Source organism: Centrocercus urophasianus, unplaced genomic scaffold (assembly GCF_019232065.1).
Source record: "Centrocercus urophasianus isolate 14NV4802_14NV808 unplaced genomic scaffold, USGS_Curo_1.0 seq_9, whole genome shotgun sequence".
Lineage (NCBI taxonomy): Eukaryota > Metazoa > Chordata > Aves > Galliformes > Phasianidae > Centrocercus > Centrocercus urophasianus.
The window spans coordinates 37920801-37942098 of record NW_024885532.1 but is presented as its reverse complement, the minus strand read 5'-3'; the positions used below and the strand labels follow the sequence as shown (position 1 = coordinate 37942098).

Below are 21298 nucleotides of genomic sequence, written 5' to 3'. Positions count from 1 at the left end.
GTGAAGTGTATTTTGTTGGTCTGCTACAGGACTTCAGAAGGCCAAGAGTCATAAGGGGGTATAAGGTGAATCATCATCTTATCCTGGACTGGACATAAAGAGCACTGACAGCAGCAATTCAAAGTGTGCTAAGCAGGCAGAGCCAAGAAATAAAGAAACTCCTGGAAATGGGATCTGCTCACCATCCTTGGAGGGGGAAAGCATTGTTCTTCCCATAGCCCAGTGCAGTATTCTAGGCTACTGCAAACACATATTTCATAGAGTATTTCACCATTCATACATCTATAATAAACTTCAATGAATTCTGTTCATTGTTTGTTTTGTTTTGTTTTGTTTTTTAAGATAATTATGTGACTATTTTGTTGCTTTTATTCTCATAAGTGCTATATTACCAATATTTTAATGTTCATTCATGGCTTGTAGGTTATTAACAAGTAAACAGAGAAAAGTGAAAAGTATAACTTGCTTTATTACTTCAATAATTCAATGTCTGCTTCACGCTAAGACTATGGAGTTGAATTATTAAAAAAAATCGGAACAAAATGTTGTTGTAGTTCACATAAACACTCTTTTTATATTCATGTAAGACTGTTTTTAGTTAAAGGATTCTAGCCAGAAAAAGATTTGGTTGCATAAAATAGCAAAACAGACAAATAAATATGTAGGTAGGTACATGGGTTGATAGATAGGTAAATACATACATATATAATGGTGAGTTCAGCAATCCTGGCTACAACTGCAACATCAAATGTTGAAACCACACCTGAGAATATACCTCTCTTATCCATAGTTCCTGAGCTCTGCTTGAACCACACCACTCATGGTACCTTACAGTTATGATGGAAAGGAATGGAGGGTGTCCAAACGATCTGCTATAATATAACTTTAGAAGAAAGTCTGACACATGCAAAGAGCATTGGGGTTCCCCAGAAATGCAGCCACAGTTTCTTTTTCTTAATAAAAGTGTTTTCATCATTACCTTTCCTCCATGTTCATTTTTGGAGAAAATCGACAATGCGTTTCTGATTTTACAGATTTCCATCTATGCAGAAGCAGAACTTCAGCCTCCAACAAGAGAAGCCTGGGAAAAAATTGGATGCCAAAAATATTCAGATTTTTCATAATTAATTATAGCTATTAAGCAAATCATTATTTTAATTAAGTAGCATTAGAAGTATTGAGTCCTGTCCTGGATTTGTTTAAGTTTTAAGTACAGGAAATCACAAGAGAGATTTTTATCCTGCATTTGCCCATAACAGAGATGTGTCTTTCCCCATAAACATCTGTTTCCAACAGCTGCAAAAAAGGATCCTGAATCAGGGAAAACTTGCCTCTGATTTGATTTGGCAAGTGCAAATGGACAATGTTTTAAAACATGATTAAGATCAATATCAGGAAGAATTAAAGGAGAAAACTAGGGGTAGGGAGGAAGTTATAGGCAAGATTTCATTGCAAATTTATATTTATTACAAAAGGCTTTACTTATTGGAGAAGTCACATGACTTAAAAACTTTTCTTATTAAGTATAGCAAAGTGGAATAAATAATAGTCGAATTTCTCAAATGATAATTTTTTTGGTGATTTTGTTTGTTTTTAAAGGAATCACAGTAAAGATCAGTCTTAAAAATATTTGGGTTCGGTTTTTGATAGCTTTCAGTCAAATAGCTAGTGGACTTTCAGAAGGACAGTAGTCCAGATTATTTTATTGAATGAGTGAATTTGATAAAGAGGCTTTATGTTGCATTCTTAATTCAGTTATTAGCACTATTAGTATTCTCCTAACAAAACACATCCTACCTTGCTTCATTTTGATATTTACTTCTCCTGCTGAGAATTCTCACACAAAGAGATGTGATTATGACTGTTCAATCTAGCCTAGATACTTTCTTTTTTCCTTCAATTTTACATTCAGAACAATTACAACAAGATTTTATAAAAATCTGTTTCTATTCCTAGTTCTTCTGCTGTCACTCTGACAGGTTAATTGCTTCTACCTGCGTAACATTTAAAGAGTAGAAACAATCACAGTTTGCCAGTAGAAATTCTTCTATACAAGCTATCACCATGATGTAGTAGTAATGTTCATTTTAACTCCTGTATTTCATGGGTATTGAACACACTACAGAATATCTCTCCTGTATTATTACTGTTCAGCAATGATGATGGTGTGCTTTGTTTGATTATTCCAATTTATTTCTAGGTCCTCCTGGTCCCCCAGGGGTTGTAATAGTGGAGGAAATTACAGACACCACAGCAACACTCTCCTGGAGTCCTGGGGCAGACAATCACAGCCCGATCTCCCTCTACAACCTGCAAGCTCGCAGTCCATTTTCTCTTGGCTGGCAGACAGTGAAAACAGGTGAGAATAACTTTAAAATAGCACAGGCTTCAAAACTCCTGCTCTGTGACAATAATAACCAGCAGCAACTGTAGATACTCTTGAAATAACAATGGTAATTTAAAACCAACAATTTTTTAAATTATTTTTATTCCTTTCATGTTACTTAGCAACATCTATAAAAGGACAACACAAAGACTCCTGAGTTATGCAGTTGTGAATAAGCAGAAATCTCTCCCCTCTTCCTTTTATTCTTTGCCGTTTCAGGAGTACCTCATTGTAAAAAAAAAACAACTCTGATTTCTAACATATTTGATCCTTAATATCTGTCATATCTAATGGTCATACACATTTGCCACTGAAACACTGCCTGTGAGCTTCAACTTTCTGAGCGACCTGTACATTTTTTCACTGTCTGCAGTTCCTGATGTGATAAGTGGAGACATGGAGTCTGCTATGGCTGTTGAACTGAACCCTTGGGTGGAGTATGAGTTTAGAGTTGTAGCAACCAACAAAATTGGGACTGGAGACCCAAGTGCACCATCCCGCATGATCAGAACCAATGAAGCAGGTAAAGAGATAAAAAGGTTGATTTTTCAGGACTACCAGAAACAAGAACTGCTTTAATATAATGATGGTACTATACTCTTTTCAATGGTACAATCTGTGTTGAGTCAACATTGCTCCAGGATAATACTCATGCAGAATAGTTTGTTTTATTTACAGGAACAATGTTTAATTTACATAAATTCAAAATGACCTAATTCCCTGCTGTCTTACTTCATCCAGGCTACCTTCATTTTGGCTCACTTATTGGCTGCCTCCTGCACAGCAAATCTGGAGATGGTTTCCGCTATACAGAACGCTCTTACCAAAAAGAATGTGGCAATTCATATGGAGCACATGCCCCAAATGTCAGGCTGCAGGGAGTGACTTAACCTGTTGTTAATATCAGGGACAGCAGGGATACCACCTACATGAACTATAAGCAGCTGGACAATCTGCTCAAGACAGCAGAGCTCAAGGAGGAGGTAGAGAAATTAAGGAGCATCAGGGACTATGAGCAGGAGAGATACTGATGGAGTAAATCCCTATGATACCTGTGAGAAAGGCACAGGGATGGTATAACTCAAACACTGGTGGACCCCTTACCCTTCCACCATCTGTCAGAGGGAGGAGATCTAAGAAAGAAGGAGATGTGGAAACAAGTCCCAGCTTAGCATCACAGATATCCCCTCTCTATCTACCTAGCTTTCCCAGGTACCTGTCTGCTATAGGTTTGAGGCTCTGGAACTTGAGGGACGGGGAAGTGCAGATGCAGTAGAAGGTCCACACAGGATATTGTCTAGGGTAGGGTAGTCTACTACACACTTCAAGATTGCCTTTGCCAAGAAAGAAAGAAGGATAATTGTTGTAAACACCCCCCATTCTGAGGGGAATGGAGGGCCCGATATGGCAACCAGACCCTACCTGTAGAGGTGCACAGCCTCCCTGGAGGCCCAGTGAGGGAGATTACGAAAAAATTCTGGTCTAGTTCAATCTTCTGATTACCACCCTTTACTGATAGTTCAAGCTGGAAATGATAAAGTAACAGAGAAGCTTGAGGGTTATCAAAATGGATTTCAGGGCATTGGGGCAGTTAGTTGATGGAGCAGGAGTACGGGTGGTATTTTTCTCTATCTCTTCAGTGGTAGTGAGGGATACTGGGAGGCTGAGAAAAATCCATTCATAAATATGTGGCAGAGAGGCTGGTGAAATTGCAAGAATTTTTTTTTTTTTTTCAACCATGGACTTGGCTCCTGGCCTGATGGCTGCAGATGGGTCTCAGCTGTCTCAAAGGCAGAAATGATCCTAGACCAGGAGCTAGCAGGACTGGTTGAGAGGGTTCTAAACTGGATATGAAGGGTGAAGGGGTTAAAATGAGCTCACCAGAGATGAGCCTGGGGGGATGATGGCGTGTTTGAGGATGAGGCAAATGCCGCAGCTGAAGTGTATCTAAATCAGTGCACACAGCATGGGCAACAAACAGGAGGAGCTGGAAGTCATAGTACACCAGGCAAATTATGACTTAGTTGCCATTGCACAAACATGGTGGGATTGCTTCTGCAACTGGAATGCTGCAACAGATTACTAAAAGCTCTTCAGAAGGGAAAGGCAAGGAATGAGATATGGGGGCATAGCTCTCTATATTAGAGAGTGTTTTGATGCTTTTGAGCTCAGGGCTACGAATGATAAGGTTGAGTTTCTATAGATAAGGATCCCTATGGGTAAGTTTCTTCACATCTATCTTTCAAATTCGGACCAATAATCCTCAGGATACTTTACCCATGATCTGGAATAAGCCTCCCATGATTCAAGTGGAAGCAGAAGCGTTCTACTCCTCCTGGCCTGCCTAAAGTCCTTGGGGCCAAATGAGATCCACCTGAGGGTGCAGAGGAAGCTGGCGGAGGTGACTGTCAAACTGCATTTTACCATCTATCAATGGTTCTGCTCATGGTTATGGAATGGTCATCCTGAGTGAGATTATAGGACATCTAGATATCAGGCCCAGTCAGCATGGATTCATGACAGGCAGATCCCGCTTTATTAGCCTGATCTCTTTCTATGATTTAATGACCTACCTGTTGGATGATGGAAAGTCTATCAACATAGCCTACCTAGACTCCAGCAAAGCCTTTAACATCATCTCCCAGTGTTCTCCTGGGGAAGCTGGCAGCCTGTGGTTTGGACAGGTACACTCTGCTGGGTAAAGAACTGACTGGAGGGCTGAGCCCAGAGGGTGGTGGTGAATGGATTTAAATCCACCTGGCAACCAGACATGAGTAGCATTCCCTGGGGGTCCATTCTGTTTAATATCTTTAATGTTCTCTTTATTAGTGTTTATTATCAGTACCATCTCTGTGCTGGGAAACATCATGCAGTAGATCCTCTTTGAAGCTTTTCCAACCTTGGTGATTCTGTGATTCTATGATTCTACTTTATACTTCATTCTTCTCTTTTTACTGCATACCTTCTGACATTCTTCCACCGACCATCAACTGCAGGGTCCTTCTCAGTCCCTTCGTACAACTCCTCCCGAGCAGCCTCTTCCCCATTACCTCTCATAGCTTCTCTCCTTGAAGATACATTGAAACCTTTTTCCAGTGAGTTAGGTAAGCCATGGAATGCTGCTTAATTTGAAATACCTTGTACTACATACATTGTATGTAAAATGTGAGTGCAAGTTATATGTATATATATAGTTATATATATATATAATATATATATATATATAAAACTTATAAAATAACTGATTTTTATCCACCTACCATGTTTTTAAGTTCCTTTTTCTTCTTTGCCTGTTTTTACCAAAGTCTGCTTTTACTAAAACATTTTCCAGCAGCTCTTGTTAAGGTCTTCATGCACATCCAGTTTTAAGCACTCCTTTGGACAATAAATACAGCTTTACCTCTGTAAAAATTTAGTAGTAGGTGTCATGGAGTTAACTAGATCAATCAATGCCTGTGACGGGGGGCAGTAGGCTCCTGGGCCCCCCAGCCTCACAAAATGGGAAGGAAAAGGGAAAAGGAATAGGAAGATGGGAGCTGGACTCAAGGAAGGAAAAAATAAAAAAACAGCGACAACAATCTATGGAGGAAAACTTATTTTATATGATATTGGAATAATAAATCAAATAAAATAGAAGAGAGAGAGTTCCCAAGACCGAGTCAAACCTGAAAAGTTTGGTACAGCTAGGAAAGCACCCTCCAGCTCCCACTGCAAGGCAGTAAGAGACCGTCCAACCAAGAAGGGCCAGATCCCATGACTTCTGCAATGTACAGGGACAGGCATCTGGAATTGGAGCATTAACGCTTTCTCCCAGTGCACTGCATGATGTCATGATGTGGAATACTGAAAACCAAAAATCACAAAACCATGAAAACAAGTCATACTTATGATCACGAAAAAAACTGAGGAAGGGATGAAACATGCATTGTGCAGTGTATTTTTCACCCAGTGATTAGTACTCTTTTCTGAGTAAGGCTTCACTATTGTTGCCCTCTGGAGAAACAGAGTCATTAACAAAAGTAGCAATAATTTCTAAGTACACAGGACTCTTCCTGACAAGCAGACCTATTGCTGATAATAATGCAAGTCTTCTCAAATGAAAGGTCAGTCACATATAAGCTCAAATAGGAAAAGGCCACACTCAGTGTTTATCTGCACTTTTAGCTTTCCAGTTAGAAACACTTTTTTTTTTTTATTACCAGAGTTACAGCTGCACAATTGTCACATTAGAAGGAAGCATTTTGTAGTGTGACACTGAATTCCAGACAGGTGCCAGTAAAACAACTTAACAGTCTTTGGAGAAATTGAAGTTCAGTTTATTTGCTGTGCTGTTTAGCACAATGTGATACAGCAGAAGTTAGTTGTCATCACCTCAATCTCAAAAGAGCTTTATTTAATAAAACCCTTCGGATTCTGTTTTCTGTTGTGAGCTGTTTTTGTTTTGTGTTATCTTGTTAGTTTTTTCTTTAAATATATATATATATGTGTGTATATACATATACATAAAACATGTTTATATATATATATAAACAAATAGTTTCTCACTTCTATTCTGCAGAGGCAGTGAGAAAACACTGTTCATAACTAATAAGATATAACTTTCCAATTTGTTGGAGACTATAAAAAGTTGTAAAGTAAAAACAACAACACAATAGACTCTGCTTTAAACCAAAAGCAAGGAAAACAACAGCAAACAAAAAAAAAAACAAGAAAACAAATATATCAGTGTGTTACACGTGTAAATGGCATGCTGTTTATAAATCTTTATGGCATTCTTGAAATGCCAGAGGCTTCAATTTGCTTCAATCAGGCATCCGCTTCTTTCTACAACTTCCTGAAGGGAGGTGGTGGTGAGGGCTTTGGCCTCTTCTCCCAGGTAACAAACAGGACCCGAGAAAATGGCCACAAGTTGTACCAGAAGAGATTTAGATTGGACACAAGGAAAAACTTTTTCTCTCAGAGAGTGGTCAGGCACTGGAATGACTGCCCAGGGAGGTGGTGGAGTGGTGGTGGAGTCCCTGGCAGTGTTCAAGAGGTGTCTGGATGAGGAGTTTCAAGATACGGTTAAGTGGCTTGTGGTAGTAATGATCATGGAAGAATGGTTGGACCAGATGATCTTGTAGGTCCTTCCAACCTTGTAGTTCTATGTTTCTATGATTCTTCCTGATTTCTAGCTATTCCTGAATAGCTACAGAGGTGCCTTAGGTCTTAAATCTTGTCAGTCTCCTTCTCTTGTCTCAGACAAGTCTGTCAATGTGAATTGTCATCTTCCTGGTTGTTTTCAAATACCGTAGTCAAAGGAACAAGAAAGTTAGTATCAGTTTTAATTTGGTATGGCTATTCATAGATGGCTTTCCAAATTAGCAAATTAATATCTTCGTGTATTACTCGATTATGTATTCTTTTTCAGAATATCTCTGTACCTTGTTGGTTTTTTTTTTTATCTGAAAGCTTCAAGGCAAAACCTTTACTACCATGGGCTTCAGTTCCAACATCACAGATCTGAAATCTTAATAGAGTGCATGTGTAAGGACATTATTCTTTAGAAGGAATATGGTATCAACCTCCTCCTCATGACCTAGCAGACTAACCTGGCCCTTTGCAGTGATGTTAGACGTGCTCTACAAGTAAAAAAGACAGGATGCACTGGAAAACATCCAGAACTATCAGTCTCCCAGCACAGAAGGTGAGTGTGACAGTGTGCTCAGAGGAGAGCCATGAGGTGAATAGTAGCTGCATAGACCACACACAGAGATATCAAATGTGTGATTCCGCTGCCATTATTTTATAGTTAAATGACAATCAGCATCTTTAATTTAATGGCATCTGCTAACTTGGCTGGAGACTAAAGTCTTTTTCACTCCCCACACCTCACTTACTTTATCACTTCTTCCCCAAGATAGTAACAACATTTTATATCAGTCCATTATTTAAAATACCCATGGAAGCAATGCTTGGGATGATATAAGGAAATCATCAGAGTAATAAGCAGGTTTTTGCATGCTTTAATTATTTAATTAAACCCTAATCTTGTTACTTAGTCCACATTTAGTTAATATGATTGCTTTTCATATATGCTTTCATTGGAATGGATAATACTGCAATTTTCTGGCACATCTAACTTATAGCCAGCTGCTGCATTTCAGTCACGTGTAGCCTTGATACATATTTTACAGGTCCACAAGGTGAAAAGAGCCAGTAACATGAATTTAGACATGTCTGGCATTCCACTACGGCAGTCGGGCATTTGAAGCCTGAGGGCAAAGCATCAATTACATTGTCTATTCATGGGGAAACATGGAGAGAGGGAAATTGAGTAGAATCAAAGTTTAACCTGCTAATCAGACATGAAGGCTTGATTTTATGAGGTAACAGTATAATGCACTCAATTAGTATCAGATTGTGCACAGGATTTATTTTTAATAAGTCCTTATATTTCATTAAGCCACACTTATTCTCAGCTAATCTTTCTTTATGTTATTACAAGGAAAACTTGTCCTGACAACAACATGTTTAGGCTGGGTTTTTTTAGGGGATCTTTGTTGCTGCTAGTGGTCAGGTTTTGGATCTTTTTTTTAGACACCTGTGGAAAATAATTTTCCACTTTTGCTATTATCATAATTATTTTTGTTCAGTTTTTAACATTAGGACATTATTTCATGGGCAAATGAAGTCATTTCAGAAAATGTGCCTCCACAGGGAAAAACAGATGAAGAAGATAAAGTAGGCAATAATTGCTGACTGCATGTTTATATTTGAAATTGACTACTCACAAGTAATATTGCTGGCCCAAATTAATATGTACCTATTGACAAAGAGTCCGAATAGAAGTGCTGTTAGAAAACACACTAGGAAAGCTGGCATATATGCCACAGCATTTGAGATTTCAGACCTGGGGGTGATAATCTGGAGGATATTCAGAATCTCCTCTTAAATTACAAGTACTAAAAATACAGAGGAAAATGTTAATGGAAGAAATGCAGATCATGAGACCAGTTGGTGTCTTTCACACATGGAACAGGTTTTCACTTAACATCTCTCTGTTTCCCAGGTCTGTGTGGAAGGATACATACATATATTTATGTATGCATAAAAAGAAAAAAAAATTGAAAACAAAAATGTGTTATTGCTTTGGTCTTCACATTAGGAAGCTGTGACAAGCTGGCAACAAACCTTTTTACCCTCTTTTTCCACAGCTAGTATTTGTCTTTCAAACTGTATCAGTATGTTAAAAGATATAAATAGCTTTGAAATAAATAAATAGTAGCTATATCTTGAGCAAACATTTTCTTAAGGGCTAAACTGAAGTTTAATAATTCAACTCCTCAGAAGTGTAGCATTTTGTTTTCTTTTTGCTTTATTTGAGCAAATGTTTCAAAAATCATACAGAATGTTTTAAAAGATCCTCATGGAATATATCTTCACGAATGCAGGATCCAAGCAGAATAAGAAAGGCACTTTTATTAAAAATGGAGCTGTGACTTGGGAAATCTGGACTCAGTTTCTTATCAGAAACTTCTCTGTCAATTTGAGCACCTGGTATTATCATTTCTTACTCTGAAAAATGGGAGTAATTGGGCTCCTGCTTCGCTTTGTCTTCCTTCTATCTCACCTACATAAAAGTGAATTACAGGAACTAAATCTAGCTACTGTTTTTCTACAGAACTGCTTTTCTACAGAAATGCTATAATCAGCTATAACCTTGGCTGTCAAATAGTTCTGTTCTACACAAAAAATGAAGCACATTCCAAAATTAAAAATCTGTTGTTTCTGTTTGTAATAATCAGAAAACACATAAAAAAAAAAAAAAAATTAAAAACCACCTACGATTTCGTTAAAAAGCAAATAAAAGAAACACTTTTAAATGACTAATTATTCATTCATGGACAACATTTATTTAAAATTTCTTTACAATACCAGAATGTTAAAAAGTGGATGAATTGTTTTTCAAATACATTCATGTTTTCCAGGTTTAATGTGTTACTTTATTTTCCTTTCTAGAAGAAAAGGAAGCTATGGTTCAAACAACATAAAAATATTTTCAGTTAATCCACGGAAGTAAAAAAAGGGGGAAAATAAGACTAATTTAAAACAAAATCCAATTTTTCTTGTATCCTTTAGCATTTAGAAATAGCATTAATGAAAATTAAGGCAAAACCAAAAAAACTGACATTTTGAAATAAAATATTCTGCCTTCTCTTCCGTTTTCACTTTGTTAAAATGAAACTGAAGTCAGGTTACACCTTTTAAAGTACAAATTGAAATGTTTCACTAAGCATTGAATCGTTTTCAATATTTTGGACCAAAGTGACCTAGATAAAATCTCTGAAAAGGCCATCTTTACCAGAACCTGCACTTTTCAGTTAAAGAATCAAAAATTAAGTAGCTGTTCAGAGTGAAGAGAGAGGAATGTTTAAAATTCTGAACACAAAAGCTAACATAAGTATCTCAAAGAAAAGACCAGTTTTCAAAATGTCGAACATAGTAGAGCACTAGAAGGAAAGATATTTTCTATCCCAAATTAAGATTTCACATCAACAGTATTATCTATCACCTCCAAAAGTTTCCCCAACCTTTAAATTAAACACAAATTTATAATATATAGGTGGCATTACTAGAGATTTTTAGCACTTAACTTCTGCTCTCTTACAGAAAACCCTCAGGAATATCAATTCTCTGCATACATTTTTTCCTTCATAAAAACCACTGCTTTTCATGTCTGTATAACTTGTAATGATAAAATACACACAATTTGTGTAACAACTGGCCATTTCTGATAGGCTTTCTATATTAGCCTTACTTTTTCTAATTTATATTTTTCTCATATTACAAAGGTTTTCTTAGGGAGATGACGTTTACATTTCTTGTGTCTGCTCTTAAAGAAAGCATTTAAAGTTTATTTTTGTTATCCAAGGGGACATAGAGAGAATCCAAGTCTGTTGGGTTTTAGTTCCGTTTTCAGCATGCCAAATTACTTCAATGAAAATGGCAATTCTGTAAGAAACAAATACTGTTGTTTCCATTCCTTCAAATTATACTGAAATTATTTTCATTTTCTTGTTTGCTTGACTTAAGTGAGGGTTTAAATGTTGATGTGTGATAGCATGCAAATACTGTCAGTCACATTTACTGTAACCCACATCTAGTCACCACATCTGCCAAAAGTTCAGAACACTGCATCACCAGAACAACATAGAAACATAAGTTTTGTGTGTTCTGCTCCCAATCCTAACAGTAGCTGAAGTAATAAAATAAAAAAAAAAGTTGACTTACTCCTAAAGATCTTACAGTTTAAGACTAAAGTGGGAGAAAATCAATACTAGGTGATCAACACAGGGACTAATGAGAAAATTTTAAATTAATTGGAGACATACAGTCAAGTTAAGCAGAGTCACTTTTGGTGATCTTAAGTACCAGTGTTAAGCCAAGGAGTAATTCAGTTCCCCATGGGTAGGGAATTTATCTTTTATCTTATTAAAAGAGGTGTATCAGCACAGAAAAGAGCTGATTGTTATCAGTTGGGATTCAGAAAACACAGTGCTAAATTTCTCAGTTTTGTGACAGACATTAAGAACAAAGGTCATAATGTCATTGTCCTGCAGCCGTTTGGACCCTATGTCTGGGAACAAAGTTCAGAAATCACATCTCTTTTTGTGGTGCAAGTGTTTATTCATGTGTGTCAAGAATTAAGAGTGTAAAGATTTGGAAGTCACTAATTGCATGGCAGTAAACTGGCTCTGAGTGAGAAAATTCAGATATAAAACTGTTGTGATGTTGCTGAAAGGGTTGATGATACATAACCTCAGGGTCTAGCATAAATGTGTTCTTTTAATACTTTTCTTCGTTGATTTCAAAATGTTCTCCCCTAACTGTAAATAATTTGCTTTGGTGCAGTGCAGAGGAAATTTATTCCTTTGACACATTTATTCTTTTAATGGTTATTCATTTGAGAGTTTTGCTGCTTGAATGTACATTTTAGTTTGGTGCAAAAGAAATCCATTGTTTTGACAGTTTTATTCTTTTAACATTTATTCATTTAAATAGGGCTTCAGTCTGCAATGCTTTTAACAGGAAAACTCTAGACAGAGGACAATACTCATTAAATAAGTCACAGAATCACAGAATCACAGAATCACAGAATCACCCGGGTTGGAAGGGACCTCAAGGATCATGTAGTTCCAACCCCCCTGCCTAGCAGGGCCACCAAACACACACATTCAGATCAGGTTGCCCAGGACCCTGTCCAACCTGGCCTTAAACACATCCAAGGACGGGGCATCCACAACCTCCCTGGGCAGCCCGTTCCAGGGCCTAACCACTCTCCTTGTATAGAACTTCCCCCTAAGATCCAATCTAAATCTTCCCTCCTTCAACTTGGATCCATTTCCCCTAGTCCTGCTGTTGTCAGCCCTTTTGAAGAGCTTACTCCCCTCCTGGGTGTAGGTTCCCTTCAGGTATTGATAGGCTGCAATGAGGTCACCCCGCAGCCTTCTCTTCTCCAGGCTGAACAAGCCCAACTCCCTCAGCCTGTCCTCATAGGGGAGGTGCTCCAGCCCCCTGATCATCTCAGTCGCCCTCCTCTGGACCCTTTCCAAAATCTCAATGTCTTTCTTGTACTGAGGGCTCCACACCTGGACACAGTACTCCAGATGGGGCCTCACAAGAGCCGAGTAGAGAGGGACAATCACCTCCCTGTCCCTGCTGACCACCCCTCTCCTGATGGAGCCCAGGATCCCATTTGCCTTTCGAGCTGCCAGAGCGCACTGCTGGCTCATGTTCAGTCTCTCGTCCATCAGGACCCCCAGGTCCTTCTCTGCCGAGCTGCTCTCACGGACCACTCCTCCCAGCCTGTACGGGTGCCTGGGGTTCTTCCGGCCCAAATGCAAAACCTTGCACTTTGCCGTGTTGAACCTCATTAGGTTCACCTGAGCCCAGCCCTCCAGCCTGTCGAGGTCCCTCTGAATGGCATCCCTTCCTTCCACCGTATCAACTGCACCACTCAGCTTGGTGTCGTCGGCAAACTTGCTGAGGGTATTAAAAAGTCCATTAGTTACTTCAAAGGTGTACAGCATTTTTTCTTACTAATAATATGGCATCTACACAAACATTGCATTCATCTTTATAGCAGCAACAGAAATGTCTTAGAAAGAGCAAACGGATGCTAAACATAGTTTAAATATTTTCCATTGGAGATGATATGATAGTTTATATATTCTGTTTAACTGATAAAATTATAATAATTATATATAATTATAATTATATAATTAACTCAGTTTATGTTCTTTACAGGAGAGATCATAGGTAAAAACTTCAGATTAATTCTGAAGTACCATGTGAAATTTCAGGATATAGTAACAACTGCACTTTCATTGAACTTGTTAATGTTCAACATGAGATACAGAGTGGTGTACATTTGTTTGAATCTATTTTTCTTTGTACAGTTCAAAGGCACCATGTTAGTCAAGAAATAAGCTCAATAGCATGCAATAAGGCATTAACAGTTCTACCCATGCCCTATGTACTATTGTAAGGAAGAAAATAGGGAGGTTATATCAAATGTCATATTTAATCAAATAAAGAATGCAAGCACTGCATGCTCACAGTAAATGAACTCAGGACATTCATCATTTTGGAGCTTCATTAAATATACTAAATAATAGAAAATATATATATAATTCCAATAGAATAACTAAAATTTCTAAAGATTTACTAACTTTGATAACCTTTAGTTTGCCTTAAATTTTAAAGAATATTCAAGAATGAATTGTAGAGTTTCCAGTATTTTGAAAGAAAGGATAAAGGCTGTTTCAGAAAGCTAACTAAACTATCTGATTGGGTCAAAAAGCTATCCCTGGGTCCCTGACAAGGCATAATAATATATATCTTAAAGAACCAAAATATTCTAAATCACTAAACACCTTGGATATAGTAGAGATATTTTAATTAATTCCTAAAATTTTACCTGAACTCTGAAAAATGGCTGGTTCCCTGGTATTTGATTTTTGAAATGCTTTTAGAAAAAGTAGAAATGCTAATAAGACAAATTCTGTTTTATCTCCCAGATTATATACGTACACTGAAAATTTAATTAACCCGCAGAAGAAACAGTGCTTAAGTGACTTTTTATTGCAGTATACTTTTTCTGTTTATGTTTTGTTCACATTTATAATCATTCCCTTGATTGTGGAATTCCATGAAATGAAATGAGCAAAATTACTTTACCACAGTGTTTTATGTTTTTTCTGTTCTGATTTAACAGCCTCATGTCTTCTGCAGAAATTTATTACTATAGGGAAAACTTCAATAACTTGGACTTTCTGATTTTCTTCCTTTTTGCTCACAGTTCCAAAGACACCTCCAGCTAATGTAAGTGGCAGAAGTGGAAGGCGTCATGAATTAGTAATAGCATGGGAGGTAAGGGAGTTTTCTGTTTAAAGATCTTGTTTAAGTTTACTTCTTTGGGGACAAAGTAAACAGTACTGTATTGGGGTTTCCTTACAGTAAATATTGACAAGATATAAACACAAAATTGTGTTCATTCTAAAGTTTCTAAATTAAATTGCACTTTAATGTGGTTTGAGGATACTGCAGAGAATCTTCTTCCCTTAGTGGCAGCTTCAAGGTTGCCCTAATTCATCAGTCTTTTCTTCCAGATTCTTAGGTACAAGTGATATCTCTTTTTTTTTTATTGTAAGTGAATGCTACATAGATGAAATAATTGCTAAAGGAAGATAAAGAATCTCTACTATGTTAAAGTTTACATTTGAATTAAGGAAGAATGCATTTTTTAAGTACTTTGCATAAATAAAATCTAAAGGCCTGAAGCAGACTTTTACTTTGAGAAGATATTTCTGATGCAAGGTACGACGCAGATGTATGACCATGACAACAGGTAATTGGATGAGTGAAGTTGTTTTCTCTGCTGATCATAAATAACACAGTAGAGTAGAAACTTTTGAGGTGTTTTCAAAACTTCTAGATTCATCAAAAGAGTTTCAGAGTAAATATATATACGAATTTATTTTATATTATTAAAAAAATCCATCTAATAAAGATAGAGAGTTTCAATGAAAAGCATAAGAGAAACAGAGGATTCTGACAAACTACTTAAAGTGAGACAACATTAATTTCAGTTTGGTTACAATTTTCAGGCTATGAACAGCAGTAATCGAGGGAGACTATGCAAAATCCCTAACTAAACCACAGGTCTCTGGAATTGTATCTGATGAAACTGGCCTCACTGAAATCTCTTATGTAATATATTAGCATGTAGTATTCATGTAAAGTGTGTTTACAGTGTTCCCTAAGCATCAAGAGGAGAGGCATTCTTTTATAGCTAAGGGATGCAAATTGCCAATAGGGGAGAAGGTGTCAGTCCTTCTCCAATGTTTATAATGAGCTCGTTGTTTCCATCATCACTTTTTGTTCTTCCTAATGCTGATACTTTCAGCACACTATCATTTCACATACCTCTTAAAGTAATAATCAAATTAATTTAACTGTAAAGTAATTAATCAAATTAAGATAATGAAATGACATTTCAAGTGTGTCAATCATAAACCATGAAGTGAGCCTATATACACATTTTAATAGCTTGAAAGATTTCTAAAGTTTCTAATTTGGATTATTTTACTTTCAGAAGTCCCTTCCAACTCAATCAATTCTGTGATTCTACGATATTCTAATGGTAGTCACTCAATTTCTTCAAGAAATGATAGAGCAAAACACAAAATCATGCAGTGAGAAATAAGGATTAACCTTTTTACACTGGATAATACTCTGAGTGGTATCAACAATTCACTACAAACTACTGTGTTTTCTTGTTTAGCCACTGCATTTCTGTAAGGCACAGCCACAGTACAAGTTAACATGGCTCCGGTACAACTAACGTGTACTTTCACAAGATGCAAAAAATTCTTTGTTGGACTTACTTAGGCAATAGGAATTCAAAAAGTACTTTGAAATCTGAAGAAATATTGGAATGCTGTATGGGTTTCTGGGAATTAGGGAAGAATAATCTTCTTAGGACAACAAATTATACTCAGCAGGTTCAAATAAAGTTTTAATGCCCCAGCTTATTCACATAATTCACATAATTCATTTAGCATTTGCACTTGAATCCGGAGGTTCTGCTACTTCTCTTGTATTTCCATTTTTTGAGGGATTTGATTTGATTTTGTCTAGTGACAATCTACTGTCAAATCCATGAATATCATGAAGAGCTCCAAGGCTGCTCCTTTCTAACTCACTAGGTACAAAGTCTGTCGTATTTTTGCCTACCCTACCTTTTATCTTTTCAATGTATTTATTTATTTTGTGTTTTCCTTGGATAAGTAGTGCAGTTTCAGAAAGCTGGATAGAAAATGGGTTCTGCAAGTGAGTTGCCTAGTGATGAGGCATTCAAATACAAAGTGGATTGAAGATGATTCTGTGTCTCCTGTGTCTCTGCTCTGATTTATATGTTCATCCAAATCTTAGATGGACACTTCAAGATACGAAATTTTAGGCACCCTCTTTGGCATTTCCCAAGGGTTAATATACTGACATCTGTTAAACATAATCTAATGCCAACCATGATTTTATAACAAATTTAGGAGGTAAGTTAGTATAAAAAATTCAATTTCTTGAACTGGACACTTAAGATACAGCTTTTACAATGCTCAGTCTCTCAACAGATAAATCTTTTTCTCAACTGTCTGCTTATGACAGTTGTGTCCCAATTTAAGTGGTTAATTTCAGAGATCCTATGAAATAAGGAAAGATTTTTTTTTCATCAAGACTTTTTGTTTGAGAGTAAGGACTACTAGGTTTATTACATTATATCCTAAGCCTCTAATTGAACACCAGAATTAAACTGCTAACTTGAACTGTAATAAGTGTCACTTATATCATGTCATAGGAACTCTTACAAAAATATGTTGGTCTACACTTCTAGCAAGACCACTTGAAGGAACTATTCCATTAATATATCAATGGTTAAAGCATTAATCAGAAACTGCAAAGTATAAAAGAAATATCCTTCTCAGCACACAAGCCATTCAGCGAAGAAACACTCCTACAGGCTTCTGATTTGGAAGTAATTGTGTATTAAGGTGTGATAATTAAAATTCTATAAAGCAATTGCAAGAGGCCACCCTGACACAAGGTAATAGTCAGTCTGAATGATTGCTTTCTAAGTTAGTAAAACCGCATCTAATCATTATCTGAATTTTATTTTGTAGCCAGTATCAGAAGAGTTTCAGAACGGAGAAGGATTTGGATATATTGTAGCATTCAGACCTAATGGAACACGTGGTTGGAAGGAAAAAATGGTGACATCTTCAGATGCCTCAAAGTTTATCTATAGAGATGAAAGTGTTCCACCTCTCACTCCTTTTGAGGTGAAAGTTGGTGTTTACAATAACAAAGGTGATGGTCCCTTCAGCCCAATTGTGGTCATCTGCTCAGCTGAAGGAGGTCAGTTCAAAATGCTGTAAAATTAAATTGTATATTTTTATCTATATTAAGCTATTTTTATATACTGTGTCCTATTATTCTTATGCTTTTTTCAATAACAGATGTCAAAATTCTGTGCAGTAAAGTAGTATTAATCTTGTTTTGCAGAGAAGCAGGTAAACTAACTTGCCAATATTATCCGGAAAGCAAGTGACAAAGTTTAGGAATCCGCACCAGTCATGACAGAAACATATGTGTTTGTTTTAATGAAGCTTCATCTCTAGCATGATGTCTTTATTCTTAACTGTAAGCTGAGTTGCTCTAAAAAAAAGATGAGCAGAAAAAGACTGATATTTTCTAATGTATGTTAGGGTCACAATGCCTTTTGATTTGCTAATTGGACAACTGTTCAAAGACTTAACAACTGCACCTGTGTATATTCATTTCCTACATAATAAACACTAGAGGTGCATGGAATGCAAATTTATTCTTATTTTTATTTAATTTTTCTTTTGTTTTCTATCTTTATTAGTTTGTTTGTATAAATAATTAAGCATCTATTTTAATGTGTAAATATTCAATATTTAAAATTATATGAACACTTCAGAAATAAAAATGAAAAATATTTCAGGAAAATCGCTATGAAATGAACTGGATATAACTCTCAAAATATTCTCTGAGAAAAGACTTATTTGTGCTAGTCAAAGAAATTGTTCTGTACTGATAGAAATCAGCATATGTAAATTACCATTCACAAAAAAGATAAGTAAATGTTTTCCATGGAAATACTGTGAGAAGTTTTATTGCTGGTAGTCGTACTCTCCTGTTTTTTTTAGTAGTTCTCTCCTTAAGATTTACTCCACTGTCTACTGTTAAGAGAATAAAATCAGTAAGGTACCAGTGGAGACTAGAAGAAACCAGACTAGACTAGAAAGCTGAAGTGTCAAGATAATGGTTTTCCATGTGAAGAAAAACATTAAACATTATGTTTAACTGCATCAGTGGAACAGGAAAGAGCCACTGATGTCATTTATCTGGACTTCAGTCAGGCCTTTGACACAGTACCCTACAACATCCTTCTCTACAAATTGGAAAGATATGGATTTGATGAGTGGAATTTTCGATGCATGAAGAACAGGCTGCAGAATCAAATCCAGAGAGTGGTGGTCAATGGCTCAATGTCTGGGTGGAGATTTATGACAAGTGTTGGCCTACAGGGGTCAGTGCTGGTACCAATACTCTTCAATATCTCCATCATTAATACTGATAGTTGGGTCAATTGCATGCACAGCAAGTTTGCTGATGACACCAAGCTGTGGGATGCTAGGACTGTTCAGCATGGAGAAGAAAAGGCTCCAGGTAGACCTGAGAGTGGCTTTTCGGTATCTAGAGGTGACCTACAGGAAAGAAGGGGACAGAATCTTTAGCAGGGTCTATGGTGATAGGACCTGTGATGGCTTCAAAATAAAGTAGGTTGGATATAAGGAAAAAGACTTCTACAATAAGGTTGGTGAGGCACTAGCAGAAGTTGCCTAGAGATGTGGTGGATGTCCCGACCCTGAAGACACTCAAGACCAGACTGGACTAAGCTCTGAGCAACCTGATCTGGCTATGGATGCCGCTGTTCATTGAAGGGGATCTGAGCTAGATGACTTTCAGAAGCCCCTTCCAACTCTAGGGATTCTATGATTCTACAACTATTGAAGGTGTGATGTTGAAGGAGAGAGTTGTATTGGAGTGACTGCCAACCAGCGTTCTAGTTATTATAAAGGTTGGGATTGCTGTTTTTGCTAAAACTTCCAACAGTCTATTTCTGATCCAATGTTTGAATCAGTAGTATCGGATATTCGTACTGTTACAAAAACAATTCCATTTTAAAATGTAACATTTGCCCAGTGTATATATGACATTTTTACATTTTTCTCAGTGGTAAATGATACTGTGAAACTGATAGTGATGATTGTGTTATTTAAAAATTTCATATTTTTCATATTGCTTTGTGCAATATCCAAACCCTTCGGAAACTGTAGCGCTGAATTACAATGGACCTGGAACTGAGCTTGGTTTTGTGGTAGCTCCAAATTGTGCCTTTCTAATTACACCTTTCTAATTTTAGATAAATTCTGCATGACACTGTTATTTACGAGAAAATTTAGCAGCACTGAGTACTTTGGATACTAAATATCACTAATTACCTTATTCTGTCTGTGATAATTAGTAGATTATTTACTGACTCTACTGAGAAGAAATAATGTTATTATAGTCTTGTTTTGGTAAATAATTAAGACCCTGTAGAAAAGTTAATCTTAACAAATAACAATAGATCTAGTCATTAAATAGCAGGAAGCTGGTCAATAAGTTGCAGCCGTAAAAATGAGAGAGGAAATGAAAATGTTTTGGAATGTCTCTAAGTCAAATCTAAAATCTGTAAAATCTATCTGAAATTAATACAGCAAGAAAACGTACATTTACATGGCAGTACACTACGTCAGAGGATTTAGAGGTGTGCCCACTAAAGGATATTCAGATTAAGTAAAACATGTATGTTATGCTTGGACTGTAGCGGTGAACTTAGTGGTGTTACTCTGATGGACTTGATGAACTTATTTTCCCTGTAGTGTAATAGAAGTAATGAAAGGGATAAGAACAGTTTTGCCAAAAAGTGAAGTGAGATTATTTTTTCAAATTTAATAAACCAGAAAAAAAGAAATAAATAATACATTAATATTAAAGAAATCAAGGAATCGAGGATTGTACCATTCACTTTGCATAAATAAGATTATATAAGGAGAATGGCTAATACGAATGTGAAAATATACCCATTTTTACATCTGTAATGAAAAACTTCAGTACTGTCAATTTCTTAGAAACTCAGCCTTTTTGTAATTTAAGCAATTCAGACTTTAACATCAACATGTACCAATAATGAAATTAAATAATGAAATTTAATCTGTTTTTTCTATTCATGACTACCATTGATAATCAGACCTTTTAATATGCTCAAAGATATTTTCCCTCCCAAAGTAATGAAAAGTTGCAAAAAATAAATTATTATCAAGAAAATTATTTCTATATATGCACATTAAAAAGTAATGTTTCCACCACATTTGCAAAAGCATAACCACAATATATTGTAAGCTTCACATCAAATAAAGACAGAAGAGTAATTTTAAAAGTGGATATAAAAGGAAAATGGTATACATTACAGAATAAAAAAGAAAGATCATGTGAAACACAAATGAGGCATTAATTTGAATTAAAAAAAAAAAAAAAAGTGGATTTCAGATTATATGGATTACAGAAGAAACATTAACATGATGTGAAATAGTTCTTGGGTTCATAGAATCATAGAATCATAGAATGGCTTGGGTTGAAAGGGACCTCAAGGATCATCAAGCTTCAACCCCTTGCCACAGGAAAGGCCACCAACCTCTATATCTAATACTAGACCAGGCTGCCTATCCAACCTGACGTTGA

At 36.4% G+C, this 21298-nt stretch overlaps 1 protein-coding gene across 1 annotated transcript in view; it reads left to right on the top strand.

Annotated features, from left to right (window-relative positions):
* Positions 1–21298, top strand: part of CNTN5 (contactin 5) — a 227958-nt gene that overhangs the window by 188836 nt on the left and 17824 nt on the right. The window contains exons 15-18 of the mRNA XM_042838727.1: positions 2201–2359; positions 2760–2909; positions 14730–14800; positions 17608–17842. Of these exons, the coding sequence (XP_042694661.1) occupies positions 2201–2359; positions 2760–2909; positions 14730–14800; positions 17608–17842 (615 nt within the window). The remainder of the gene's footprint in view (positions 1–2200; positions 2360–2759; positions 2910–14729; positions 14801–17607; positions 17843–21298) is intronic.